This window comes from Myotis daubentonii, chromosome 5 (assembly GCF_963259705.1).
Source record: "Myotis daubentonii chromosome 5, mMyoDau2.1, whole genome shotgun sequence".
Taxonomy (NCBI): Eukaryota; Metazoa; Chordata; class Mammalia; order Chiroptera; family Vespertilionidae; genus Myotis; species Myotis daubentonii.
In genome coordinates, this window is record NC_081844.1 from 79,849,739 (window position 1) to 79,874,284 (window position 24,546).

The following is a 24,546-nucleotide window of genomic DNA, read 5'->3' on the forward strand; positions in this document are numbered from 1 at the left end:
GCAGGTCCTTATGGTCCTCTGGGCACAGACAGAGGTGCTCTACTCCCCAGGGACCTGGACTACCTCTAGTGCAGGTGTGGGGTCTGGATAGCACCTGGTCCCATCTATCCCCCTGCGGGTCCCACAGCACCACCAGGCCTCTGGTTGTTCCCTGAGAGAAACTGGCTTTAAAATACATTGTGTTTACTTCTGGGTTTAAGATACCAACAGAAAACAACCAAGAAAGGGGAAAACAAATTCCATCTGTGATGATTAAAATTGGTGTTTACTGTGATAAATAAGGAACATTTACTGAATTCTTAGAATGTACCAGTCAATGTCCTAGAACTTTGCATCTTCATTAGTTTAATTTTTACAACAACCATGTAAGGCGCTCAGCAAATGGACTGCTCCTCTCTGTGACGAGCAGGACGGAGCAGCAGCCGTGGGCCCTGGAAGACTGCCCTGGAGAGAAGCAGGAAGATCCACCATCTCAGACAGTGTCCTTGAAACAGGATTCACACGGTAAGGCTTCTCCCTCAAATTGTGCGGCAGTGATTTTAAAAATTCTACTTACTGAAAGGTAAGGAAAAATAAATCGGACTGAGACCTGCTAAACATCGCTGCAGGAAACAGAGGAAAGGACAAAACTCCAGGTGAAGAGTCGCCACAGAACAGGTTTGCTGCTGAGCCGGTGAAAGTCGAAACCCAGATCTCCCTCTGTGGGCAGGGGTTCTCACGGAAAGGAGGCTGTAAGGCTAGGGTTTAATGCACAGATACAAAGGGTCAAGGATGAAAGTGACAGAGAAAGAGGACAACAAGCAATGAGAGAAACAAAGGCTCTGTCTGAAGCTCCAGGGGTGATGCGCAGCGTCCACCTGCAACCAGGCCTCCCGAGAAGAGGGTGATCAGCGGAACACAGCATCGCTCAGGTGAGTGATGTGGACGGAGAGAAACCGAGACATGTCCTAGGAAACCTGGGCCCTTCAGGGAAAAGAATCCTTTGGCTTCCGGGCAAAATGGTTCTACCACCCGTAAAAGGGAAAACAACTGGTATGGGTTCCCATTATTCTGCACTTATACCCAGTGCTAGGAGAATGTTTTAACAAGGTATCAAGAAAAGAAACTGTAACTCCAGGAAGTTGATGCTTAGTGTCTTATACACAAAAACAATTTTCACATGGACTAATTCAAAGAATACATTCCCCATGAGAATTGTTTTGGGGAAAAAGTCTAAAACTTAAACTCAGTAATAAAACTAAAGAGAATAATATCAAGACCAGTGAACAAATAATCCTACCACATGAAAAGCTTAAAAGTGGCTCTAACAATTGTCTTGGGCCAAAGAGGCACTGTGATCCTTCATTGTAGAACTATCTACAAATTAGCCATAATGGAAACACCAGACATTGATACGGAAGGTCTACAGACCAGGAAAATCTTTGAAAAAAAATTTAGCCTCAAGTACATAATAATGAAATGTGGAAGGAAAATGAAAACCCTAGAACTGGTTCTGGGTCAGGGACAGAGATGGTAGGGACCTAACAAAAAAGAAAGTAACTTCCTTAAGAAAAAGGGAGAACCACACAAAAAAGAACTCCCACAAATCACCTTGTCAACTCACCCTGCGCAGGTGTGGGTCCTGCTGCGGCCCCGCCCTGACACTGCAGGTCCAGGGGAAGCGTGGAGGCTGCGCTCACCAAGCTGAACCTGAACCCTGGCTACGGCCGCATGACTTGGTAGGAACTCAGGCCCAAATCTGTCACTAAGCTTCACGCTGAACCGCTGCAAGCATTGCTATTGAAGTAAAAAACATGGCTATTATTTAACATCAATTTGGAAGTACAGCAGATGTGATTAGAAAAGAGAAAGAAATGAGGTATGGAAATTGAGAAGGAAGACAGAAAATCAGCACTATTTGCAGATGGTTTGACTGCACAGCTGAAACATCCAAGGAAACCAACCAGAAAAACCACTTACACAAAATGAGAATTTAGTAAGGTGGCTGAGAACAAATTAATATTGAAACAACCACCGGCGAGGCAATATAATGAGAAATAACAAACACAAGAAAGTAGAATGTTTGTGAGAACAGAACTGGTAACCGCCCTGGTCCATAGATCCTGTTCGTGGGCAGAATGATTCAGTTCTAGAGCTCTCAGTTCTCCCTACATTAATATATGATGTGCCTGATTCTGAAAAGAAACCAGTAAGAACTTTCTTATTGAATAAACTGATTCTAAAGCTCCAAACATATGCGAATATCCAGAAAAGTTCTGAAAAGGGGTCAATGGCAGCGGAGGTTGGCCCCACTGGATATTAAAATGCACTGTAAAACCAATGTAATTTAAAGTTGAGAACTAACTAATGTATAGTTCAGTTAATAGGACAGAATAGATAGATATACACATAGGAGTTTTCTATGCTAGAGGAAGCCTTTCAAATCGGAAGAGAAAGATGGGTTCGTCAATAAATGTCGGTAGAGCCACTGGACACCCGTTTTCTGATGGGTGGAAGGGAGGATGGGGGCTGGGACCCACTTGACTGTCCACCAAAAAGTCTAAAGGGATACCAGATTTCAACAAACATGCACACAAAGAATCCCAACGGTAGTGAAGAAAACACACAAGAGAACGGCGTTACTATCTTAAAGTGGGAACTGACTTCCTAAGTTTAATAATGTAAGCTTTATGGCTGCTAAGAGGCCATAAATAAAAGATGGAGAAATCTATCTTAAAATGTAACATTTCTCCCTAGCTAAAATACAGCCGAAGTTGGGAAAAACCATTTGCAATACATATGACTACAACAGTCCTAATATCCTTAGGAATAATTCCTACTAAAAACAAACAAACACCCACAAGAACCCAATAGAAAAATACTAGGCATTTCAAGGAAACGGAAGAGTGTCTCAAACAATCATAAAGAGGTTCAACCTAAGTCATAACAAGGGAGATGAAATGGAGTCTAGGATGATCACATGGTTTGGCAAGAACCTGGGCCAAGAGGTATTCTTGTAGAGTTTTTCATGAGAGTAAAAATTGCCCTCTTTGGAGAGCAAATTGGAAACTGCTCAAACTTAAAAATGTGCATGTCCTTTTGACCAGTAATTCTGTTTTTTAGGAATGTATCATATAATCCTATAAACATACGTATGTACCTCTCACTGAGTGCTCTTCTGTGATGCCTACCTATAGTTTCTGCTGTATGTGTACTGTTTGTGCATTCACACAAACATACACAATTAAAAAAAAAACATTTCCATTGATTTCCCACCACTCACGGAGCCCGCAGCCCCAGCATGTGCTGTGACTGAGAATCAAAGCGGCACTCCCTCTGTGCTCCGGACAACACCCAACCAACCGAGCCACACTGGCCAGGGCAACACATATACAATTTAAATGCCTTAATGATCATACCCTTCCTTTCCCAGGGTTGGTTCGGACAGCCATGCGTATAGTATGTTATTCTGTTATCCTGGAGACCTGACCTAAGCTGGGCCAGACTTCTCTGGGCTTGGGATTGGAAGCGAGTTTCTGCTAGTCCTGTGAGCTGTGGACCACCAGGCCTGGGCAGCACCCCGTGCTGCCCACCCCGCCCGCCCACCCAGGAAGCTGAGACAGAGAGAAATAAAGCCAGACCTGAGACCACTCAGGGAGTCTCACAGCTCCTGCTGGATCCCTGAGCTGCCCTCTGGTCCCTCATCTGCACAAGTGCAGGCTCGCTCTCCTGACGTGTTACATGAGATACCCCTGTGTTCTGTCCACGTCTTCCTCAAAGTTTGCCTTCTTTATTTCTTCAGTTAGCCAGAGTTTATTTATAACCACAATATCCTTGTCTAAGATACTCAGTATAAATCTTTCTAAGGGGAACATAGGAATTCATGTGACAGTGGGAATTTCCCACAGTTATCTTGGGAATTATGTCGCAAAGGTTTCCACACCCATTTTACAGGTGAAAAGGCTGAGGCACAATATAATTAAGAGGAAAATTCGAAATTGACTCCTTGATTATGCTCTAGGGTTTTCTAAAATACCATGATAAAAATAGAAAATGAGAAAAAAGAGCCTTTAATGGGCTGGAGGCTTTATTCTCTAGCCAAGTCCTTCTTCCTGCTAATCTCTGCCTCCCCAGTGTAGTTCTGCTCGCATGGCTGCCCTGGGCTCGGCCAGCCTCCCTCCTGCCTTACCTCCAGGCTTCTGGAAGCAGTAGCACCACTCGTTGTTAGAGAGCTTGCCGTCCTTGAAGGAGTCACAAGAGTTGAAGAGAGGCTTGATACAGGGCTCGTACTTGTCCAGGTAGATGGCATTGATCTCTGAGTGGTCGAGCAGGAGGTCATAGTTCATGTCCAACTTATTGAACATCCAGCCCAGGGAGTCCTTGCAGATGGGCAGGATGCTGGTGTCAAACCCTGTGGAGGGAAGGCACGGCCTGGATGTCCTGTCCCGGGAGGAGCCCAGCGCCCGTCCCGACCCCCTCCTTCCTGAGGCTGCGCCCCCAGGGGGGGTCTCAGTGACACTCTGCTGGAATATGGTGGGGGGGGGGTAGGGGGGCCTTAAGTGAAACAATTTAAAATGCACAAAACCAGAAGTTAGCATCTAAGGAAAATATGTTTAAGGGGCACAAATCCCCAATGCTTACTTATCTGTACTGTAAGTATGGGTTTTCTTTTACAAGACTTACTTAAACAGGGGTATGCCCGAAAGAAGAGTACACACAGGGTGAGTAAGAGAACTAATAACAGTACTGCAAACCACGCTTTGAGATTTGGGGAAACTATTGTGAAAGGACGGCAGTAAGATGGCACAGTCCCGCACTGCTGACCTTCCGAAGCGGCCTCACGGGCACGGGCACGGCACCAGCGGCCGCCTCGGTGCCTCTGCTCTCCCCTCAAGGGGCACATGAGATGGAACCCAAACTGACTCCGACAAGAGTTTCTTATTTCCCTGGCGGAGGAGGGTTCGCTTTCTTAAAGAAATACTTGTGGCCACAATGGAAACTGCATGCACCCACATAAAAACCCTTTGCTCACCATTTGGGACACCGAGTCTGCCGTAGCCAAGCCCCAGAGAGGGCATGTCCCAAACCTAACTTTCTTTCAGACCAAAAGCACTCGTGACTTCACGTTATACCACAAGCTGGATTTCTAGGACTGGCTTTATCTTCCCAGAAAACGGATGACAAAGGTCCACTTTCGTCTGACTTAAGGAGCCCTGTACTGGTTCTACGAAATGATGCTGAATCCTCTCCACTGACAGATGGAAAAATAAAAGCTCAAGGTCATACAACTGTGGGGCTGGGATTCGAGCCCAGGAGGCCCTGCCCTGAGTCCACAGTCTCAGTCCATCCTCTCCCGGGCTGCCTCTGCCCGGCGGGATGCACGGCCCTTCTGTCCCGAGGACATCCAGTGGCGAGGGCCCTGTTGGGGGATGGGCAGTGGAGGAACACAGTGGCGTTAGCGAAGGGGCCTGATGAGGTTGATAAGCCTCCCCACATCCTGGTCACTGGGCTTCTATGTACAGACCAGGAACCCTGCTTAGTCAGTAGGATGTAAGAGCAGAATACGCCCACCTTTTTAAAGCACTGTTTATACCAAAGGGTCTCCACTTCCGGGAGCCAGTGAATGGATACAGGGCTCTCCACCCCCCCAACCCCCCCACCGCACTCTGCTAGAACCAGTGCTTCCCCCATTGCTCCGAGCCTGAGCTAGGTCAGGCGCATAGTAAGTGCTCAATAAAACTATTTGTTGAGAGAAGTTTTCTAGCTACAGCAAAGTTTACCGCCCAAAACACAAAAACCTTTCCATTTTTATATGTATTCCTTCTGCTGTCTTAGGACACATCTGAGCACATCTTTTCAAGGACAGAGACTGGGGGACACCGTGTGGCCTCTCATTTGGCTGATGGTTACCCCTGGGACCGCCACGTCAGGAAGAGAATTTACCTCAACGCTAACTGGCTCCACACTTGCTGTCTACAATACTTTATGCATCAATCTCATAGGATATTAAGATTTAGTACCTGGGAAAGAGGCGTTTACTGCTGACTGCCCACCAAAGAGAAGTGCCCAGAAGGGCCAAGCCCACTTCCCACCTAGTTGGAAGGTTCTGGAAAAGAAGTGCCTGCATCTGATATCTAGGGGTGGGGTGGGGGGACAGAGCAGCCCTTCTAACTGGGCCCAAGCATGTGGGATGTCTGGGGTTCCCTGGCTTCGGTCTCCGCCTCTTCGGCCTCCATGCCACACCCCCCTCTGCTCCCCTCACTCCAGCTGCTCTGGGCCATCAAACCAGAGGCCCCTTCAGGACTCGATTAGCTTCCAGCCAGGGCGGCTCTTGCCCGGGCTCCCGGTGTCTGCAGAGGATCCCCGGGACGGGGGTGGCAAGGAGCAGCTCTCTGCACAGCAAAGTGTTCTGGGAGGGACCCAGGGGAAAGCTGCTCCAGACCAGATTACCTGTCCACACACCCAAGGAAGCCCCCAGCGGGAATAAAAACACACAAAAACACACCTACTTCCCCTTCGCCAGACACCACCTCTCTGTGGACACTTAGATTCCAGGAAGGTCCAAATTAGTGGAAGAAGTGTCCCCCACACCAATGTTCCCTACCAGTATCTATGGCTCTGAGCAGCAAAGAATAACCAAGAATTAAGGGGACCATTCTCCTTTTGGCTGAAGACCTGATGCTGGTTAACTGGATCCCAACAGTTCCAAAGTTCCTTGTCCTGGACTAACTGCATTGTTGACTAACCCCCTCTGTGCTGCCGGCCACGTGTGGAGAAGGCATCATCGAGAGACTCTGATGAAGTACAAATGTGAGGACCGGTTCTGAGTGTTCCCTTCAGTCTATGAGGAGGCCCTGCCTGGGAGTGTCTGTGGGAACGGAATGCAGTCTCGTGTCCACTGAGACAGATGGTCAAAGGTGTTTGCTACAACGTTGTTTAAAAGAGCTGAACATTAGAACAACTTCAGGGCTCCAGAATAAAGGTCGACATCAATTATGTGACATCCATAAATTGGGATTCTCTGTAGCTTACAAGCAGGATCCTACTCAACAACATAGAAAGGTAGCCACAGTATGTTGCTAAATGATAAAAGGTCATACAACAGGCTGCAAAGTGTGATATATATACACACACATTTTTTTCCCTATATGACAAGGAAAATGTATATACCACAACATGCCTAACAGTTGTTAAAATAATGGGTTTATAGATTTTTTTTGCATTTTTATATATATTTTATCTATTTCCCCAAATGTGTATACTAAATGTATGATAATTTTGCAACCACACTTAAGTTACTCTGTAAATGCAGATTCCCAACTATGGATCCAAAGTACGTATGACCATTGTATTGTCTAGATCCTAAGGCATTTTTCCCTCCACTATATTTGAATATTTCTGAAATTGGGACATATTTTAAGTCAGCATGAATATTTAATGTAGAGTATCTTTGTTCACCCCAAAATGCTATTATTGCTAATTCAACAATGTCTGCTGAGGAAATGTGGTGTTTGAAATGAAATAAATTAGCCAGAGGATGTGGTCTTACTGCCTTGGGCCGCGTCGGAGCTGGTGGGCTTGATGACCCTGTTGGCATCCTCATGAAGGGCTCCGAACCAGTCTTTCAGCCGGGAAGCGAGGTTCCTCAACTCCTTGTCCGTGCAGGCTGGGGAAAAGCAAAGGGGGGTCAGTGCGGCGTGGGCTTTCCCCTCCTTAGCGCTGTGTCCTCACCGTGGGGTGCCACCAACTAAGCCGGGCCCAAGAAAACTCCCCTCCAGCCACAACAGAACTCCCCCCCCCACTCTGATTACACCCCCCCCGCCCCCCCCCCCCCCCCCCCGCAAAGGTGCTGCGACCACAGGTATATGATGGAGCCTGGACTCCCAAGCCGTGGCGGGCTCGCGGTGTGCACCGCCTCAAAGCCCATCACAGGTGCCTCTGCTGACCCGTAACATCGGCTCTTGCAGGTTGCCAGGAAGATCACGTCCCACTAAGCTCAGGCCAAGAGCCGGATGCTCAGGACGAGCTATGCTCTCAGGGAGAGGCTGCCTGGGCACCAGAAGGTGCAGGAACAGCAGGCTCTGTTTCGTGTTCGCCCAAGGTTTGGGTTTGTGGTTGTGGTTGTTTTGCTAGCCTTTGACAGACCGCCTTCACTTTCCCCCATAGACACATGGCTGCCTTCTGCATGGAAGAGGCCCTTCTGTTGGAGCCCACCTGCAACTCTCCAGCTCATCTGGGAGGACACAGTGACGGGCCAAGGAGTCCTCTTTCTGAGAACAAGAGGAGGATCTGGATGGATGGATGGATGGATGGTAGGGGTGCAGGTACTGAAGGTCGCGTGGAGAGCTGAGATAAAGCTGGAGGGAAGAAATCCCAAAGGAGGGACCACGGTGCAGAGAAGGGAGCCGACGTTCCCTGGGTCCCTGATGTTACCCTAATTCTGGTTATGGAGAATCCTGGTAAAGGGTCCAGGCAGTGAGCTGCTACCAAGATGCAGAAAAATGTGCAAGGGAATTAGTGACCTTTAGCATCTGAAAGGATAGAGACAGAGACTTCAGGGACCAAAATCCCAATAAGTAAGAAGGGATGAAGAAGTGAACCCTACAACTATCATGTCCCCCAAATTCTCAAGTCCAGGAGACAGGCTGTGAAGAAGCCAAACAGGAGCAATGTTACAACACAGGGCCCAGTTCCCAACGTCTCCAGGTGCTGACAGGATGCGGATTAAAGCTGGAATCTATCGCACACAGAGGCCAGCGGACACCCAGGCTCCGCTGGAAAGCATGGGCCAGCGATCAATGCGCAGATGTCTGGCCAAGCTCCATCCCCCTTCGGCGGGTGCAGGCTCGCACAGGGTTGAGGTATGAGCCCCCATTTGCCTCACAAACAGCAGGATGAATCCCCACCAGAAGAAAAGAACATCATCCAGAGCCTCTCCTCATTCTTCCAGGCAAGCCGTCTTTCCCTAGCCCGGGCTTGGTGGAGCACAGAGGCAGACTTGCAGACCCGGGGCCGGAAAGGTCCCCCAACCTCCACTTGAGGGCAGGTGAGCAGACCCAGGCTGGGCTCTGCAGGCTCAGCCCTGCCTTCATGGGTGCCGCCTTCATTCCAGCTGGGATCCAGATCCAAACCCTGCAAAGCATGGAGTGGGAGTGGCCACTGTTCAGACCCAGCTTGTTCATGACCTCAAGACACTGCCTTAGGGACACAGGGAGCAGACGGGCAGCTGTCAGAGTGGAGGGGCTTGGGGGACTGGAAGGAAGAAGGGAAGGAACTGAGCAAAAACAAACATGTAGATACATAACACACAGACAGACAACAGTGTGATAGCCGAGGAAAAGGGGGTGAGATGGAGGTGGAGGAAGGCAAAGGGGGGAAGTGGGGACTGAAAGAGGCTTTGCTTGGGGCAGTGGGTGCATGATGCAGTGTGCAGATGATGTTTTGTTGAGTCGTACACTTCAATGTCACCCCAATAAATTCAATTTTAAAAAATCACACACACACACACACACACACACACACGCGCGGCCTTGCTTTCAACAACCAGGACATGACTGTGTCTTAAAACACCAGCCAGAAGTGCCCCGACAGCTGACTGACAGGCCGCAGAGTAACATGTGGGGCCCACGCTGCCTGGACTGGCTGGGTGGCTCAAACAGGCAGCTGAACCTCTCAGTGACTCAGTTTCCTCATCTGTAAACTCAGGACATCACAGGTGACATGTTAGATCAAGCATGTCAGTTGCTTAGCAAAGCATATAGTATGTAGTGATTACTCAGCACGTGCCAGCTGTGACTTTTATTAATGATTATTATTTTTGTTTTTAAATTGAGGGTTTATAGATAAGCGTAGAGCAAACAGCATTTGGAAAACCTAAACAAAACTGGCTTTGGTCACATAGGATTTTGGTGAAATCAGATACCTGCTAGCCAGTACAGTTGCCATTAGCCATAGTGGCTATTTACATTTAAGTTATTTGAAATTAAATACAAATAAAACGTCATTCCTCTGTTGCCCCCACCCCATTGCAAGTGCTCCATAGGCGCGTTGCTCCGACTCCACGAGGGTGGCTCCAGAGAACGTTTGCCCGGGAGCAGCTGTTGCACTGGATGACTTAGCCACCTGGGGGGATGCCCAGCCATCAGAGGTTCACACCATGTCCTACCACCCTGGTCGTGCCTCCACTCCTTCCCTCAGTCTTTTATTTTTTTTAATTGATTCCAGAGAGGAAAGGAGAAGGAAAGAGAGAGAGAAACATCAATGATGAGAGAGAATCATTGATGGGCTGTCTCCTGCACCCCCACACTGGGGATCAAGCCCGCAACCTGGGCATGTGCCCTGACCAGGAATTAAACTGTGACCTCCTGGTTGGTAGGTTGAAGCTCAGCCACTGAGCCACACCCGCTGGGCCTTCCCTCAGTCTTTACAGGTGAGCTGGGGAAGACCACAAGCCTGCTCTCACCAGGAGCCAGCACGTCATCATCAGCCACCACGTGCACACACGGGGGGAGGGGCTTTCTGAGGGCTCTGGGACCTGCCCCTGGAGCAGGCCAGCACTAACAAGCGGACTGACCCCACTCAGGAGCCCTGGGGGTAGAGCACCCACGTCTCTGGCTTTTCAGTGCTGCACAGCCCTAAGCAGGGGAGGCTGTGGTCCGTTTTCCCGGGGGAATGGGATGCAGACTCTGTGGCCAACCTCAATCTGAAAAGGAAAAATTAATAGCATCCATTTCTTCTTGATCAACACCTACACCACCTATTCCAAACATCCTCTAAGCAGAGAAAACTGCCAAGTCCCTGGTACAGGAAAGAGCCCCATTTCTCTGTGGAATGAATCAGTCTGTCACGCTATCAGGGGTGGGCAAACTTTTTGACTCGAGGACCACAATGGGTTCTTAAACTGGACCGGAGGGCCGGAACAAAAGCATGGATGGAGTGTTTGTGTGAACTAATATAAATTCAAAGTAAACATCATTACATAAAAGGGTACGGTCTTTTTTTTTTTTAGTTTTATTCATTTCAAACGGGCTGGATCCGGCCCGCGGGCCATAGTTTGCCCACAGCTGTGCTAACTGAAGGAGTGCAGGTCACCAAAGCTTTAAGGGACGGCTGAGATGCCCACAGCTTCCCAACTTCCAGGGCGCGGATGGCGGGTGGAGGTGCCACTGCCCTCCTGGTTGCTAGAACATCTTGCATAGACTGGGCTTGTGGGGAGCCAGCACTAACTGAGGCAATTAATATACCAGGTGGGTATCCTGGGTTGAAAACAATCAACACATCCGGCCCTCACAGGTCAAGGCAGTTCTGCCAGTGATGTAGGCAGGGCAGCTCTAGGACAGACGGAGGGAGGGAGGGGGCAAGTCAGGCTCCCGCCTTCATCAGCGTGGGGATGGGAGCAGCGGGCCTTGGGAAGGGCCGCGTGCAGCCTGCTGCCGTCCTGTGGGCCCCGAGCACGGGTCACGTGTGCAGCCACTGGGACTCCATTAGAGAAAGAACAGTCCATGGCACATCACTCCCCTGTGAGCGAAAGCAGCTCCCTCCCCTGGAAAGCTGGCAGGCAGGGGCCAGGTAAGGTGATGCACTCCCAGTGGACACTTCCGTGTGTTTGGAAAATAGGGACAAAATGCAATAAGCAAGCCTAAGTCGGGCACACACAGGCGCCTGGAAGGTATACAGACAGCCCCGGGAAGAAACTGTGACCCTCCCTGGGGCTTGGAGGGCTTTAGGTCAGACTGGACTTGAATGCAAAGAGAAATCAAAGCCCGGAGGATGTCCTGAGTGACCAAGTGACCCCGCTGACGGGAGGAAGGAGGAGGCATAGTTGCCAATAGGGAAGGGCAGGCAGCTGCTAAAGGGAGGGGCTGAGAGGGGAGGGAGGGCTGCTCTGACCTGCTGGCTTTGGCTGATGGGGAAGCCAGCCGGCCTGCGTATCAGCTATTGATGGAGAGAGAGGATCTCTTCTTCACTGGATGAGCAAGCACAGCCTGGCTCCGACACCCCCTGGGGGCCATCACCCATCGTCACTGGCTCCTCTGTCTCCCTTCAGACAAGTCCAAGGCTAGTGAAGAGCTAGCGAGGCAGTCATTTCGGAAGGGGGGAGGCAGGAGCAAGGAAATCTGGGCTTTGAAAAGGGCTCCCAAGGGTGATACCTGGGGTTCCAAGCTGGTCTCTGGTGACTTTGGGGGCTGAACGACACTCTACACAGCCTCTCAGAGGACTAGATAGAGACGGGGAGACGGGAGACAGGGAGATGACTGAGGGGATGATACAAAAGGCGGAGGTGGGGGCAGAGAACAGAAATGACTTAAAGCTGTGACAGCAGGTGTGAGTGTGTGTCTGCCTTACAAATCCTCAGTGGAGCCCCATTTGAGCACCCAGTTGGGGATGTCTGGAAATGCCAGGTCTGTACGCCTCTGCTCGGGAACCAATTACTGGCGTCTTCTTGTAACTCGCGGAACACTTCCGCTAAAGAGCCGAAGGAGACGAATGTGCCACCTGTCACCCGGACCCGACAGCCCTCCACCTCGGCCTCATTAATGCTTAGCTCAGGGCTTTGGCAAAAGCCAACATGAAAACAATCAGAATTTAATTTAAACTGTCGCGCCTCCGAAGGTAATTAAGGAGTTGGGCCAGACTGGCGTTCTCTCTGGAGCAGGCCAGGTGCGGGCCCCCTCCGCCGGCCTCCTAGCAGCCGCGCACAATTACCTCTCGGAGTGGCTGCTCCAGGCACTCTACCTGCAGGAGCTCAGCTGGGCCTCCGGCAGGAGGCGTGGTTGCAGACGCTCTGAGACTTGATGCCCGGCAGGGCCTGGATTGGACAACACAACACGGGAGGCCCCCCCAACCCTGACCCGCCCGCCCAGGGTGCAGCCCCTCCCCTCTGCCTTCCTCCTGAGCTGGAAGCTGCACGTGTGGGCTCCTCCTCCCGGTGGGCGCCTCATGCCCCGGAATATTTAGCGCACAGCAAGCACCCATGTGGGGATTTGTGCGGGAACGCCGAGGAGGGGGTGCCGCACCCCTGGGAGCTTGGGAGGGAAAATGAGCGAGGCTGCAATTCCCTTAGAAACACGGGCTCTCATAAACGGGAACCCCAGCAGGTGGGGTGGGCTCTGCCCAGCACAGGTCCAGGGGCTGGAACCAGTCATTCTGCTGTGGAGGGTAGCCAGGCCCTGGGGAGCGGAGCTGGTCAGCTGCCAGCCCAGCTGAGACTGACACGTGACTTCTCCCAGCTCTTTTCCTCCTCTGCAGAATGAAGGCAATAGCAGAACTCGCTCACAGCATTAACGCGGGGAGGGGACCTTACTTGTGTTTGTGGACGGCAGTGATCCACTAGATCAGCCGTACTCAACCTGTGGGTCGCGACCCCTTTGGCGGTGGAACGACCCTTTCACAGGGGTCGCCTAAGACCATCCTGCATATCAGATATTTACATTACGATTCATAACAGTAGCAACATTACAGTTATGAAGTAGCAACGAAAATAATTTTATGGTTGGGTCACAACGTGAGGAACTGTATTTAAAGGGCCAGAAGGTTGAGAACCACTGCACTAAATGGAAAAGTACGGGGCTCAAGTTTGGGCTTGCTATGTTCACGTGACATGACCGCCTGAAGTTGACCAGTAACCGACAATTCTGTTGTTTTCAGAGAAGGTTCGGTGACATCTCCAAGGTCTACAAACAGCCTCAGTGACAAAACTGACATTTACGGTAAGCCGTCTCCTGTGAAGTTCACTGATGTGCACACACACAACCCCTGTGCTCCCACCCAGTCCCCACTCGAGTGAGGGGTCAGAACCACCTTCCTCCCGGGACACAGCCAGGCGGAGGCACTGTGGTTCCGAGCTCAGGCTTGTGGGCCTGGCGGCCCTGGGTTTGAACACCTGCTCCCAAGTGTACAAGTGGTTGTTTTGTACGTAAGTCACTGCTCTTCTCTAAGCCTCTGTTTTCCCGTCTGTAAAATGTGGATAATGACAATCTCAATCTCATGAAGTTCGGAGAGGATTTATGGTGAAGATTACGTTTTCAAAAAGTAACAGTTGGCTTGGCTGATGTGGTCCAGTGGTTAAGCGTTGACCTGTGCACCAAGAGGTTGCTGGTACCATTACTGGTCAGGGCACATGGCCAGGTTGCAGGCTGGATCCCCAGTGGGAAGTAGCTGCTCAATGTTTTTCTCTCATTGATGTTTCTATCTCTCTCCCTTTCCTTTTCCTTTCCTCTCAAAAAAAAAATAAAAAAAAATAAAAAAAATAAAAAAAGCAGCAGCACCAGCATCTCCCCCTCTGAGGGACTCCAGGGGCTGGAGCACCTGTTCTGCAGGCCGATGGGTAGTAAGCTCCAACCATGAGCAGTGTTAGTAGCAGAACACCATGGGGCCTCCTGAGGGGATTTTCTAAGCACGTACAAGGCGAAGCCCTACTTCTAATCAGAATCATGCAACAGAAACTTGAGCCAGGCTACACTTGCTCAAATTAAATTGTTGCTATATGTAATTATGGTTTTCACTTTCAGCACCTAAAACATCAATATATATGCATGCTCTCTTACCCTTACAGAATGCATCATTTTATGTAAAAACAGGCATGAGCATAGGAATTAGGGTCCTTTATCCAGGAGCTTGTCAATACAGTACCTCTTAAAAAGCAATCTTTGAAAGAGCTTAAAATACCGACATTAAACTTGGGAGAAGATGAGGTAAACTAATTAATGGTACAACATACAAGCGAAGATGCATAAATTTCCCTATTAAAACCATTAAGACTTTTCTTAGTAACCTGATTTGAGGAGACTTTAATGTTTCCCTAGATTCTAATGATAATCCTTCATCTGGAAAAAGAAATGCATTTGGAACTGGCACAATATTGGCAAATGTGCATTAGTGGAGTAATACGAATGTTCCCCCCGAATGATCTAGAGCGGAGGTTAGCTAGATGAAATAAGCTATTAAAGCTTCTGATAGAATCCACGGTGTTGTCAACACTCCAGGGAACAGATTATCGAATGTGGGGACTATTGGTTAGAAGCGCCCACTCTGCTTTCACTGTTTCCAGGCAGCGGGCAACTCCCCTGCATGGGAAACCGGGAACGGATGAGCAGAGAAAGCTGCAGTTTTACTGCCGTGGCCCGTGGCCAGCCAGCCTTGTTAGGCCTCAGCTTCCAAAGACTAAACTGGAGACAGTTTAACTGCTGCGCTCACCTAAACTTGGCACTGGCAGGGGCTTCAGGAGAAGGCATGGGATACAGCCTCAACGGTACTACTGACAGCAGCGCTGGGCAGAGCCCTGGGCACTGGGCTGGGCTGCATGGGGTCATCCCCCTTCAGAGAGGCAAACAGTGTCTGCAAGCCAGTTTGCCTTTTGTTAATGTACTAATGCCTTGGTGCACAGATTCGTGCATATTGAAAGGAAATTAATTAGAAGGTAGCGGTAGGGCGGGACTGGGAGAGAGGGGCTAGACATGCCCTGGAGCCAACCTCCCACGGCCCCTCCCTGGCTGGCCACACCTGTGGTGGCGCCACAGCTTAAGGGCATCTACAGAGTGAGCGGGGTCCCTCTGGCAGGTGGGGTCCCTCTGCCTGGCCTGCAGGGATCGGGCCAAAACCAGCTCTTCGACATCCCCCGAGGGGTCCCAGATTGCAAGAGGGCAGTTCTAGGGTTACACACCCAAGAATCGGGCTCTCTCCTCTCTGGTTCCGAGGTGCGTCACTCGAGAACTGCCAAAGCCAAATCACCACAGCTTGGCAGCTCCTGTGTCAAGTGTCTGCCCCCTGGTGGTGGGTGCACATCATAGCTACCAGTTGGGTGGTCGGATGGTTGGGCGGTTGCTTAGCCTTTTATAAATATGGATGAGCTCAAGTGACTGGAGACAGTCAAGGAAGGCTTCCAGGAGGCGGCAGAACTTGGGCTGAGGTTCACATCAAGGGAGGACTTAGAAAAGGAGAAACATTTCAGGCAGGTTTTAGAAATGACGAGGAAGCCAATTTGAATGAAGTGACTGGTTTTTAAAGCTGATTTATGCTTAAGATCAGCTCTGCTCAAATTAAACACCAGTCTTGGCATGATTAGATGTACTTCTAAATCATAAACATATATAAAGACCAAACAGAAATGTGTGTGTAAATCTGTATATTTGCTTAAAGATATTCCAATATATTAAACATTATCATATAATGTGTATAGATGCTCCAAGGACCATCTGACCTGGTACGACTGACTGTCCAGGACTGATACATAAGCTGATATCTGCAAGAGTTTACACTGACAAGAAAGTCTTTTCGGGGTACATATAAGATGAATCTCCATTCCTAATTGGCAACTTGTGTCCAGTTTAATCCACTCAAATTCAGTGTCCAAGTCTGAGCATTACTAAACGTAATTCAAGTTTCTATGCTTTTTAATACCTAACACACCAGTACATGCATGTACGTTTATACCCTTAAACAAGAAATTAACTTATATTATTTAATGGGGCCAAGGCCACAATGGATTGGTGGAGGCCCATGAATGCCAAGCTTGGGATTTGAGGTCTGACCCCGATGGCATAGGACACATGGAACCTGAGATGCCTATTTAACTTGAGGGGGCGGGGGGGGGTGAGATCCACACTTTCATTCACAGGGTCGGTGGGGAACCAGGAGTTAGGGCTACACCAGGACAGGGAACCATGAGCTTCTCTCAGTTCCTCCCCCAGCCCCTCCCCCCCTTGGTCTGGAGTGGAGGGTGACATAGCTCTAGGGACTGACTGGAAGGCTAAGTGCACCACAGGCTTCTTGTGGCAAAGGCCAGGCAGCACCTCCAGGGGTGCTGGATTCTAGGATAAGGGAGCGAGGTTGGAGCTGGAATTGAAAGCCCCCAGGTGAAACTCAGGCCAGAACAGAATGGTCCTGGAGACGCCTGTGTCAGATGTAGCCGTGGCCGGCATTTCACTTTCATGCTTTTGTTATGTATGAGCTCAAATGGCTGATAGTCAGGGAAGGCTCCCAGGAGGAGGCAGGGCAAACTGATGGAAGATCAGCACAAATAAAGCGGGACCTGAGGAAGCACTGCCTTCGGACACATGAGGGTATCTGAAGCTACTCTACATGCTGCCAGGTGCCCGTCTGACTCACTGTCCCCCTCACCCTCCGGGCCATGCACCTCCATCCGGGTGGCTCCTGGTAGATTGTTCAAAGACAGCTCCCTTGGAATCTGTCTCTACCCTGGAAGCCTTCGGACATGGATGGGTACAGTAACTCGGCATGAAAACAAGGTGGCATCCAAGCTGTACGGGATGTTCTCTGGGCGCAGAGAGAATATTGTGACCGGCACAAAGACGAGATAGTAGTGGTTACTATTTCTATTTCTAGAAACATGACTGTATTTGACCCAAATGGCCTGTTCAGACATCTAGTGTCTAACAAGGCAACACGACATAGCCGGCAATTTCCATCCTCCCCGTCTGCGTATCCTAGACAAGCATCGATGTAAACAAGAACAACATCTCATTCCATTTCCAGGAAGACCTTTACAGAGAGGTGTCTTTGAACAATACACCAGGAGCCACCCGGTGGGAATAAATGTCCAGGTAGGTGGCTTCTGGTGTGTTGTTCAAATACATAAACAATAAAACTGTTTCTGACCTTCGTCACAAGGCGAGGGGCTCCTCCTGCAGTGACAGCAACATTTCCTGTTCAGAAGAACTGAGGGATGGATCTGGGAGGAAGGACAGGCGCCGGCCAGGCGGAAGCTGCACAGGAAGAAAACTAGCAGATGCAGGAAGAGGGCAGAGACCTGGGCATCGGGTCTCGGGAAAATGCCACAGATTCCTTCTTCCTGTGGCAAGAGGCTCACTCCAATGTTCTCACTGAAGCAAGAGAACTGAGGCCGGGCTGAGCAGAGGTGATGCGAGAAACTGACTTGGGCCTGATGAAATAGTAGCTAGTATTACTTATATTTCTAGGAGCACGACTATATTTGAGAGTTGAATCGAGAGGTTGAGAAGGCATAGCACTAGCCAGGAAAAATCAACTAGAATGGTCCATGCCAGGACCGATTCTAAAGAGCCACCCTCTTGGGCCTGATCTGTCTCAGAGCAACAGAAAAGATGGGCAACGGGGGGCAACATTTCAGCGTGAAGCCACCTGCCGCTGGTGGCGCCGGGAGCAGAGTGCTTTCGGACTGTGCAGTCTACAAAGATGGATGGTCCCTCCCTTTCACCCACAGGACTCCCTTTTAAATAGATAGGCCAGTAAAGTCTAACTTCTTCCAATATTAGTGTGTGTGTGTTTTACCATGGAACACTCAGCAGGAAAAATGAAAAAAGGTGGAAATGTGGACCAAGTATAGCAGCATGAAACAGCCACATTTGAAGAAAGACAGTAATAATATATAAGAACTCAGAGAAGAGGTGAGGAGACACTAGAGGAGATGGCTTCTGAGCATTTAGATCCCAGGAAAGAAGTATAAAAAACAACACACACACACACACACACAAAATCATCATTAACATGAAGCAAAATTAGAAAAAGCACAAAAGGAGAGACGCTGTGGAAACTCAGCAAGACAGGAGGATGGCAGAAGTGAGAAGCGTGAACAACATGGAGAGGAAATGAGGGAACTGGGAAGGGCTGGAGAGTAAGTGAGGGCTGGAGAAGAGGCACGGGACGCTGCACGTGCAAAACTCCAGCCCCTGAAGAAGCAAAGGAAACAGATGAACAGGACATGCACCTAAAATATAAGGCGGTAAGCCACCTGTGAAGCAGAAGAGGTGAGCGTTAGCCAGGAATGGGCCAACCCAAGATCTGCCCTAATGAAGTTACTGGATTTTAAAAATAACGAAATATTGATGGAGTAACAGAGAAGATATCCACATAACTGATGAGAGAAAAAAGAAATAAGGCTGCCCTCTGATTTCAAAGCAGCAATATTCAAAACCAGAACCCAGGAGAGCAATATCTATAAGATAGTCAAGATTCTATACTAATAAAAGGGTAATATGCTAATTTGAGCAGACATCTTCCAGACGTCCTTCTGGACTAAGCCGCAGCGGCTGCCCGAGGCTCAGGCACGCCGTGGATGGTGGCTGCCGCTGCCAAGGCTGGCCCAAGGCTTAGGCAATGAGGGCTGGGCCAAGGCTCAGGCAAGCCGTGGTGGCTGCAAGGGCCAAGGCTCAGGTAGCATGGTGGCCAGCGGTGGCAGCAGCAGAGGCATGATGGGGGCGTTGCCTTCCCCTGATCGACTGGTTGCCTCCTGCAGAGGAAAGCCAGACTGTGGCTTAGACCCGCTCCCCCATGGGGAGCAGGCCTAAGCCGTCAGTAGGATATCCCCTGAGGGCTCCTGAACTGTGAGAGGGGGCAGGCCGGGCTGAGGGACACCCCCCCCCCACCCCCTAGTGCACAAATTTTCATGCACTGGGCCTCTAGTCCTATATAATAAAAGCCTAATATGCTAAGTTTCCAGTCGACCAGGCAGCCATTCAACCAATCAAAGCATAATATGCTAATGATATGCTAAGGCAACTCAACCACTTGCTATGATGTGCACTGACCACCAGGGGGCAGACGTTCCAACCAATAGGTTAGCTTGCTGCTGGGGTCCAGCTGAGTGAGATGGGCCAGACATGCCCTGGAGTCCTCCTGCAGTCCCCTCCCCAGCTGGCCAACCTCCCGCATACCTCCCCAGTCCCAATCATGCACTGGTGGGGTCCCTCGACCTGGCTTGGGCCCTCTAGCAATCTGGGATCCCCTGGGGGATGTTGGAGAGCCGGTTTTGGCCTGATCCTGCAGGCCAGGCTGAGGGACCCCTCTGGTGCATGAATTTGTGCACCGGGCCTTTAGTGCATAAATAAGAATAAGTAATACAGAAAACCATTTTGAACACACATGGACTCAGGGACTAATGTTCCCATGAGCCCTTCAGAGGAACTACCAGAGGATTCATAGTAGCCAACTATGGAGATGACTTGGGAAATGCATTTACTTAAGAATGAACAAAGGTGGCAATTAAGATGACAGATGAGAATGCAAATACCACATACTCTAACAAGGAAGAAATTATACAACACATGCCTGCCCCAAGACATGGAGGGAAGAGAAGAAGATGCAATTAGGGCAAGTTTGCATGTATGTATTAATTTTAGGGTTAGATAAAAACATCAAAAGATGACAAATCAAATATAGAAGAATTAATATATTTTACAGTAGAAAGGTAAACCTAAGATAGTAATTATATCAACTATTATTAAGTGATAGAAGAAAGGGAGGGGAAATGAAAAAATGGGAAGGGAAGAGAAGAATCATATTAATTTTAGCACCGTTTAAAGTGATAACATCCCTGAATGTGAAGAATTACACACATACACACACACACACCCCCTCCACCAACACACACAAAATAATAGAACACGCATCAAGAACTTCTTCAAGGATATACAGAAAACTGATGATAACGCTTCTGTTTTGCAGGAGGTGGGAGCTGAACAGTAGGTGGACAAGAATGGGAGGAGGAATGCCTGTGTTCCTTTTAATAAAGGAAAACAACAAAAATAATAGAGCTGATAGGACCAAACATAATTTCTTACATCAATAAATCTTAACTGGGTTAAAATTCAACTCTTAAGAGAGTAAGATTTCACTTTCAGACTGAGTCACAGCGAAAAACCTAACTCCATGTAGACTGTAGGAGACATAACAATGGCAAAGTGATTCAGGAAGATTGTTTTGATTCCACAATTATACTTTGTGACTATAATCTACAAACACACACCTTTGAATTAACATTTATAAGTCTATCTATTATTTGAAATAGGAGACGGCTGTCAATAATTCAGATGCCCATGGTTAAATCAGTGATAGCACATCCACACAATGGGAAACTCTATAGCTATTTCTATGATATGCAAGGATCTCTAAGATGTATCATATTAAAAAAAAGCAAAGTGCAGAACAGTCTGTAACATGCTGCTCTCTGTGTTCATGAGGGTATTCGTATTTATTTTGTTGCTGTTGTTAATCCATACCTGGGATATTTTTTTTTCCATTGCTTTTCAGAGAGAATGTAAGAGAGGGAGGGGAAGAGAGAGAGAGAGAATCATAGATGTGAGAGAGACACATTGACTGGTTGCTTCCTGCATAGGCCCCAACAAGGTCGGGGAGCAAACCTGCAACTGAAGTACATGCTCTTGACTGGGAATCCAACTGGTGACCCTTCAGTGGGTTCACGCTCTAACCACTGAACACACTGAGCAGGGCTGTATTTACTTTTATGTGCATCAAGAACTTCTTCAAGGATATACAGAAAACTGATAACGCTTCTGTTTTGCAGGAGGTGGGAGCTGAACAGTAGGTGGACAAGAATGGGAGGAGGAATGCCTGTGTTCCTTTTAATACTTTCTGGTTGTAACGTGGGTGTACAGCTCTTGGAAAATTTAAGTGTGTCCTTGTCTGTCTCCCCACTGAACCACCTGCTCCCTGAATGTAAGGACCCGTGTCCCCTCAGCACTGGACTCAAGGCCAAAACAACACAGGTGGCCAGTTGATGTTTGTGGAGTGAATCAGCAAACGAACAAATGAAGGAACAAGTGAAGGAATGATGCCGTACAGGGTGTTAGCCCCGAGAGGGGGAAAGTTCCAGGGATAAGACCACCAGAGACCTGTTAGCTGTGTAACTCAAGACAGTTTGCCCCAGTCCATCAGTTCTAATGCCACGTGCTAACATTTTGCTTTCTAGCCCAAAGGGGGGAGGTAATCCCTAAACCTGGGATTTTTAGATCAACATGGTCTAGTGCTGCTCTCCATGCTGCCTGTGCCGGGGCAGGTCTAACCAGGTCCAGCTCTCCTGGAGGCAGACCAGGAGAGCAGAGACAATTAAGGCACAGCCCAGGCCTGGTGCTCAGACTCCTCTCCTCATTTGTGAAAGGGGAACGTGCCCCCTCAACAAAGTGGGTGGAATTTTAACAATGAAGACCTGAGCCATCTGATCTTCCAGAATGCTCTTTCCTGGAGAGCCAAGGCTCTGTCAAATGTGTTCATCGGTGGGATCCTCTCACCACCTGCCCAAGAGGACTCAACCGTCCCTCCTGGGTGTCCCAGGGCCCTGTTTGCAGTCCCTCTTTCCTTTTCCATGCTGTGTCACCCACAACCTGGGCCCCTCTGGACTGAGAGCCAATGCAGCAGGACTCGGCAGCGATCACCCTGCACCTGCCCCCAGTTCCCACAGCTGTCACCTCTGTACCTGTCCCCAGTTCCCACAGCTGTCACCTCTGCACCTGCCCCCAGTTCCCACAGCTGTCACCTCTGCACCTGCCCCCAGTTCCCACAGCTGTCACCTCTGCACCTGCCCCCAGTTCCCACAGCTGTCACCTCTGCACCTGCCCCCAGTTCCCACAGCTGTCACCTCTGCACCTGCCCCCAGTTCCCACAGAGTGTCTATTGAAAGTAGGCATTGCTGTGTGTTGCAGAGACACACATAAAATAATGTGAATACTTTGAGTTAAGTGAAAAGATAATAAAAGCACCAAGAACGAACATGACAGACAGATCAGGTAAGGGAATGGCCCATGTGCCTTTGAGGCTAAAGGGAGAGTTATAACCAGCACTGAGACAAACAACTTCCAGCCTAAAGAAGACTGGCTGTGGTGGGAAGAGGCGGGAGGAATGCATGGTGCTGACCCCATGAAGCTGATTACAGAGACACACCATGTCTGGGGGAGTCCCAGGAGGCCTGGAGGGTGAGCCTCTGTCTGCACTTCACATTTGAGAACACCCAGGCAGGTTAGAGACCTCGCCCATTCTTGCCTCCAATTTAAATGCCATTTCAATGCCAAGGGTGGCATTTAACCCCAGGACCAAACGATTCAGTCCCTGTTCCTCACTTATGGGAAGGACGACCTAATTCTCCCACCCCAGACATCATGCTGAGTCCCCTCATCCCCCACAGGGAAAGGCATCACCAGGAAACTAGGCCCCAGGCTTACAGCTTGGCTCCAGCCTCCTACCAACACCTCAGACCTGAGCCAGCCACCAACTCAGGTCTCATTTCCTGTTTCTTTGCATATTGTGATGCTAGAACAGTGATGGCGAACCTATGACACGCGTGTCAGAGGTGACACACAAACGCATTTTTTTGGGTTGATTTTTCTTTGTTAAATGGCATTTAAATATATAAAATAAATATCCAAAATATAAATCTTTGTTTTACTATGGTTGCAAATATAAAAAAATTTCTATATGTGACACGGCACCAGATTAAGTTAGGGTTTTTCAAAATGCTGACACGCCGAGCTCAAAAGGTTCGCCATCACTGTGCTAGAAGGATTCCACACACCTGGCTCCTCTGCGCACTGGCTCCTGGTTGCTGTCTGGATGGTTACCAATAAGCAATTTAGTTTATCTCTGTCTCCGTGAGGTTATTTGGAAACCATGGAACGCTGCTTACAGAAAATTAAGCTTCCTTTTCTGAAAGCATTCAGCCAATAGTGCAGGCAGGAGGCGGCGATTGGAGGTAACTGGCTTATGCATATGTAAACACGATGCATTTAGCAAATTATTTAGACTTCACACTTCAGAGCATTGAAGAAAACAAAGGTGCCTTCCCAGGACACTTCAGTGCAACAGAGTCATTCTGGAAGGAATTCAGAATTACTGGTTTGTGAGAACAGCTGAACTCAGATACGAATGGAAAATAATGGTTTACAGCGTGGAGCATGGGGTGAGCTAAGCAGAATTTGAACAGGCCTAATTGTAGGTGGTATTAAGGTGTGTCTGAGGACCTCCAGGAATTACAGCCCATAACGTGCCTTGAGGTTGAATTCATGGTGTAACCTCATCATTTCAAACTCAATTCCACTGTGACTCCTCTTCATGCAATTTCCCAGCATATGTTTTTCTCCTTGGACCTAGAGAGAGAATTCTAGATCTACCTGGAGCTCAAAAACAATGCACTAGTTAGAGCATCCCTGATACCTCTCCATTCTCCACTAGGACCTGTTGCCTCAGTCCCTTCCATGTTTCATCAGCAAGAAATGGACTGAAATGTAATTGTAAGTATCACCCCACCACGGCAACCATACGAGCCAGCGCCGTAGACTTTGGACCTCCTGGACAGGCAGGGGTAGGGTCCTGGGCTGGACGGTTTCCAGTCTGCAGACCACTGAAGGGGCGGCCCATTTGTCTGCAGGCGTGGCATCCAAGGGGCCTCTAACTCAGTGCTTGACGGTCCAGCTGTGGATGATGAGACAGGCGGCTCCGGAGCAGCTTGGCCCGCGTTACATCATCAGGTTCATACTATGTCCCAAGAGCTGCCACATATCAGGTGCCTGCTGTTGCCAAGAACCCTGCTAGCACTTTGCCTTCACTTAGTCCCGGTGATAACTCGTCAGTCATAGTTATTCCCATCTTACTGATGTGGGGACTGAAGCTGGGGAGGTTAAGTGCTGATTATCCGACGGGTGCTGTGCCCATGGGCATGACCTCACTGAATCGTCACACCAGCTCCCCATGAGGTAGGGAGAGTCATTGACGCCCATCCCCAGAAGGTGCACCTGGAGGGAGTCACAGCAAACATCTAGGTCAGTGGTCGGCAAACTCATTAGT

At 49.2% G+C, this 24,546-nt stretch overlaps 1 protein-coding gene across 1 annotated transcript in view; it reads right to left on the minus strand.

The window, feature by feature from the left end:
• Nucleotides 1-24,546, minus strand: part of SPOCK1 (SPARC (osteonectin), cwcv and kazal like domains proteoglycan 1) — a 500,524-nt gene that overhangs the window by 9,878 nt on the left and 466,100 nt on the right. Inside the window, exons 7-8 of the mRNA XM_059698456.1 lie at nucleotides 7,529-7,645; nucleotides 4,169-4,390 (exon numbers count right to left, since the gene is read on the minus strand). Of these exons, the coding sequence (XP_059554439.1) occupies nucleotides 4,169-4,390; nucleotides 7,529-7,645 (339 nt within the window). The remainder of the gene's footprint in view (nucleotides 1-4,168; nucleotides 4,391-7,528; nucleotides 7,646-24,546) is intronic.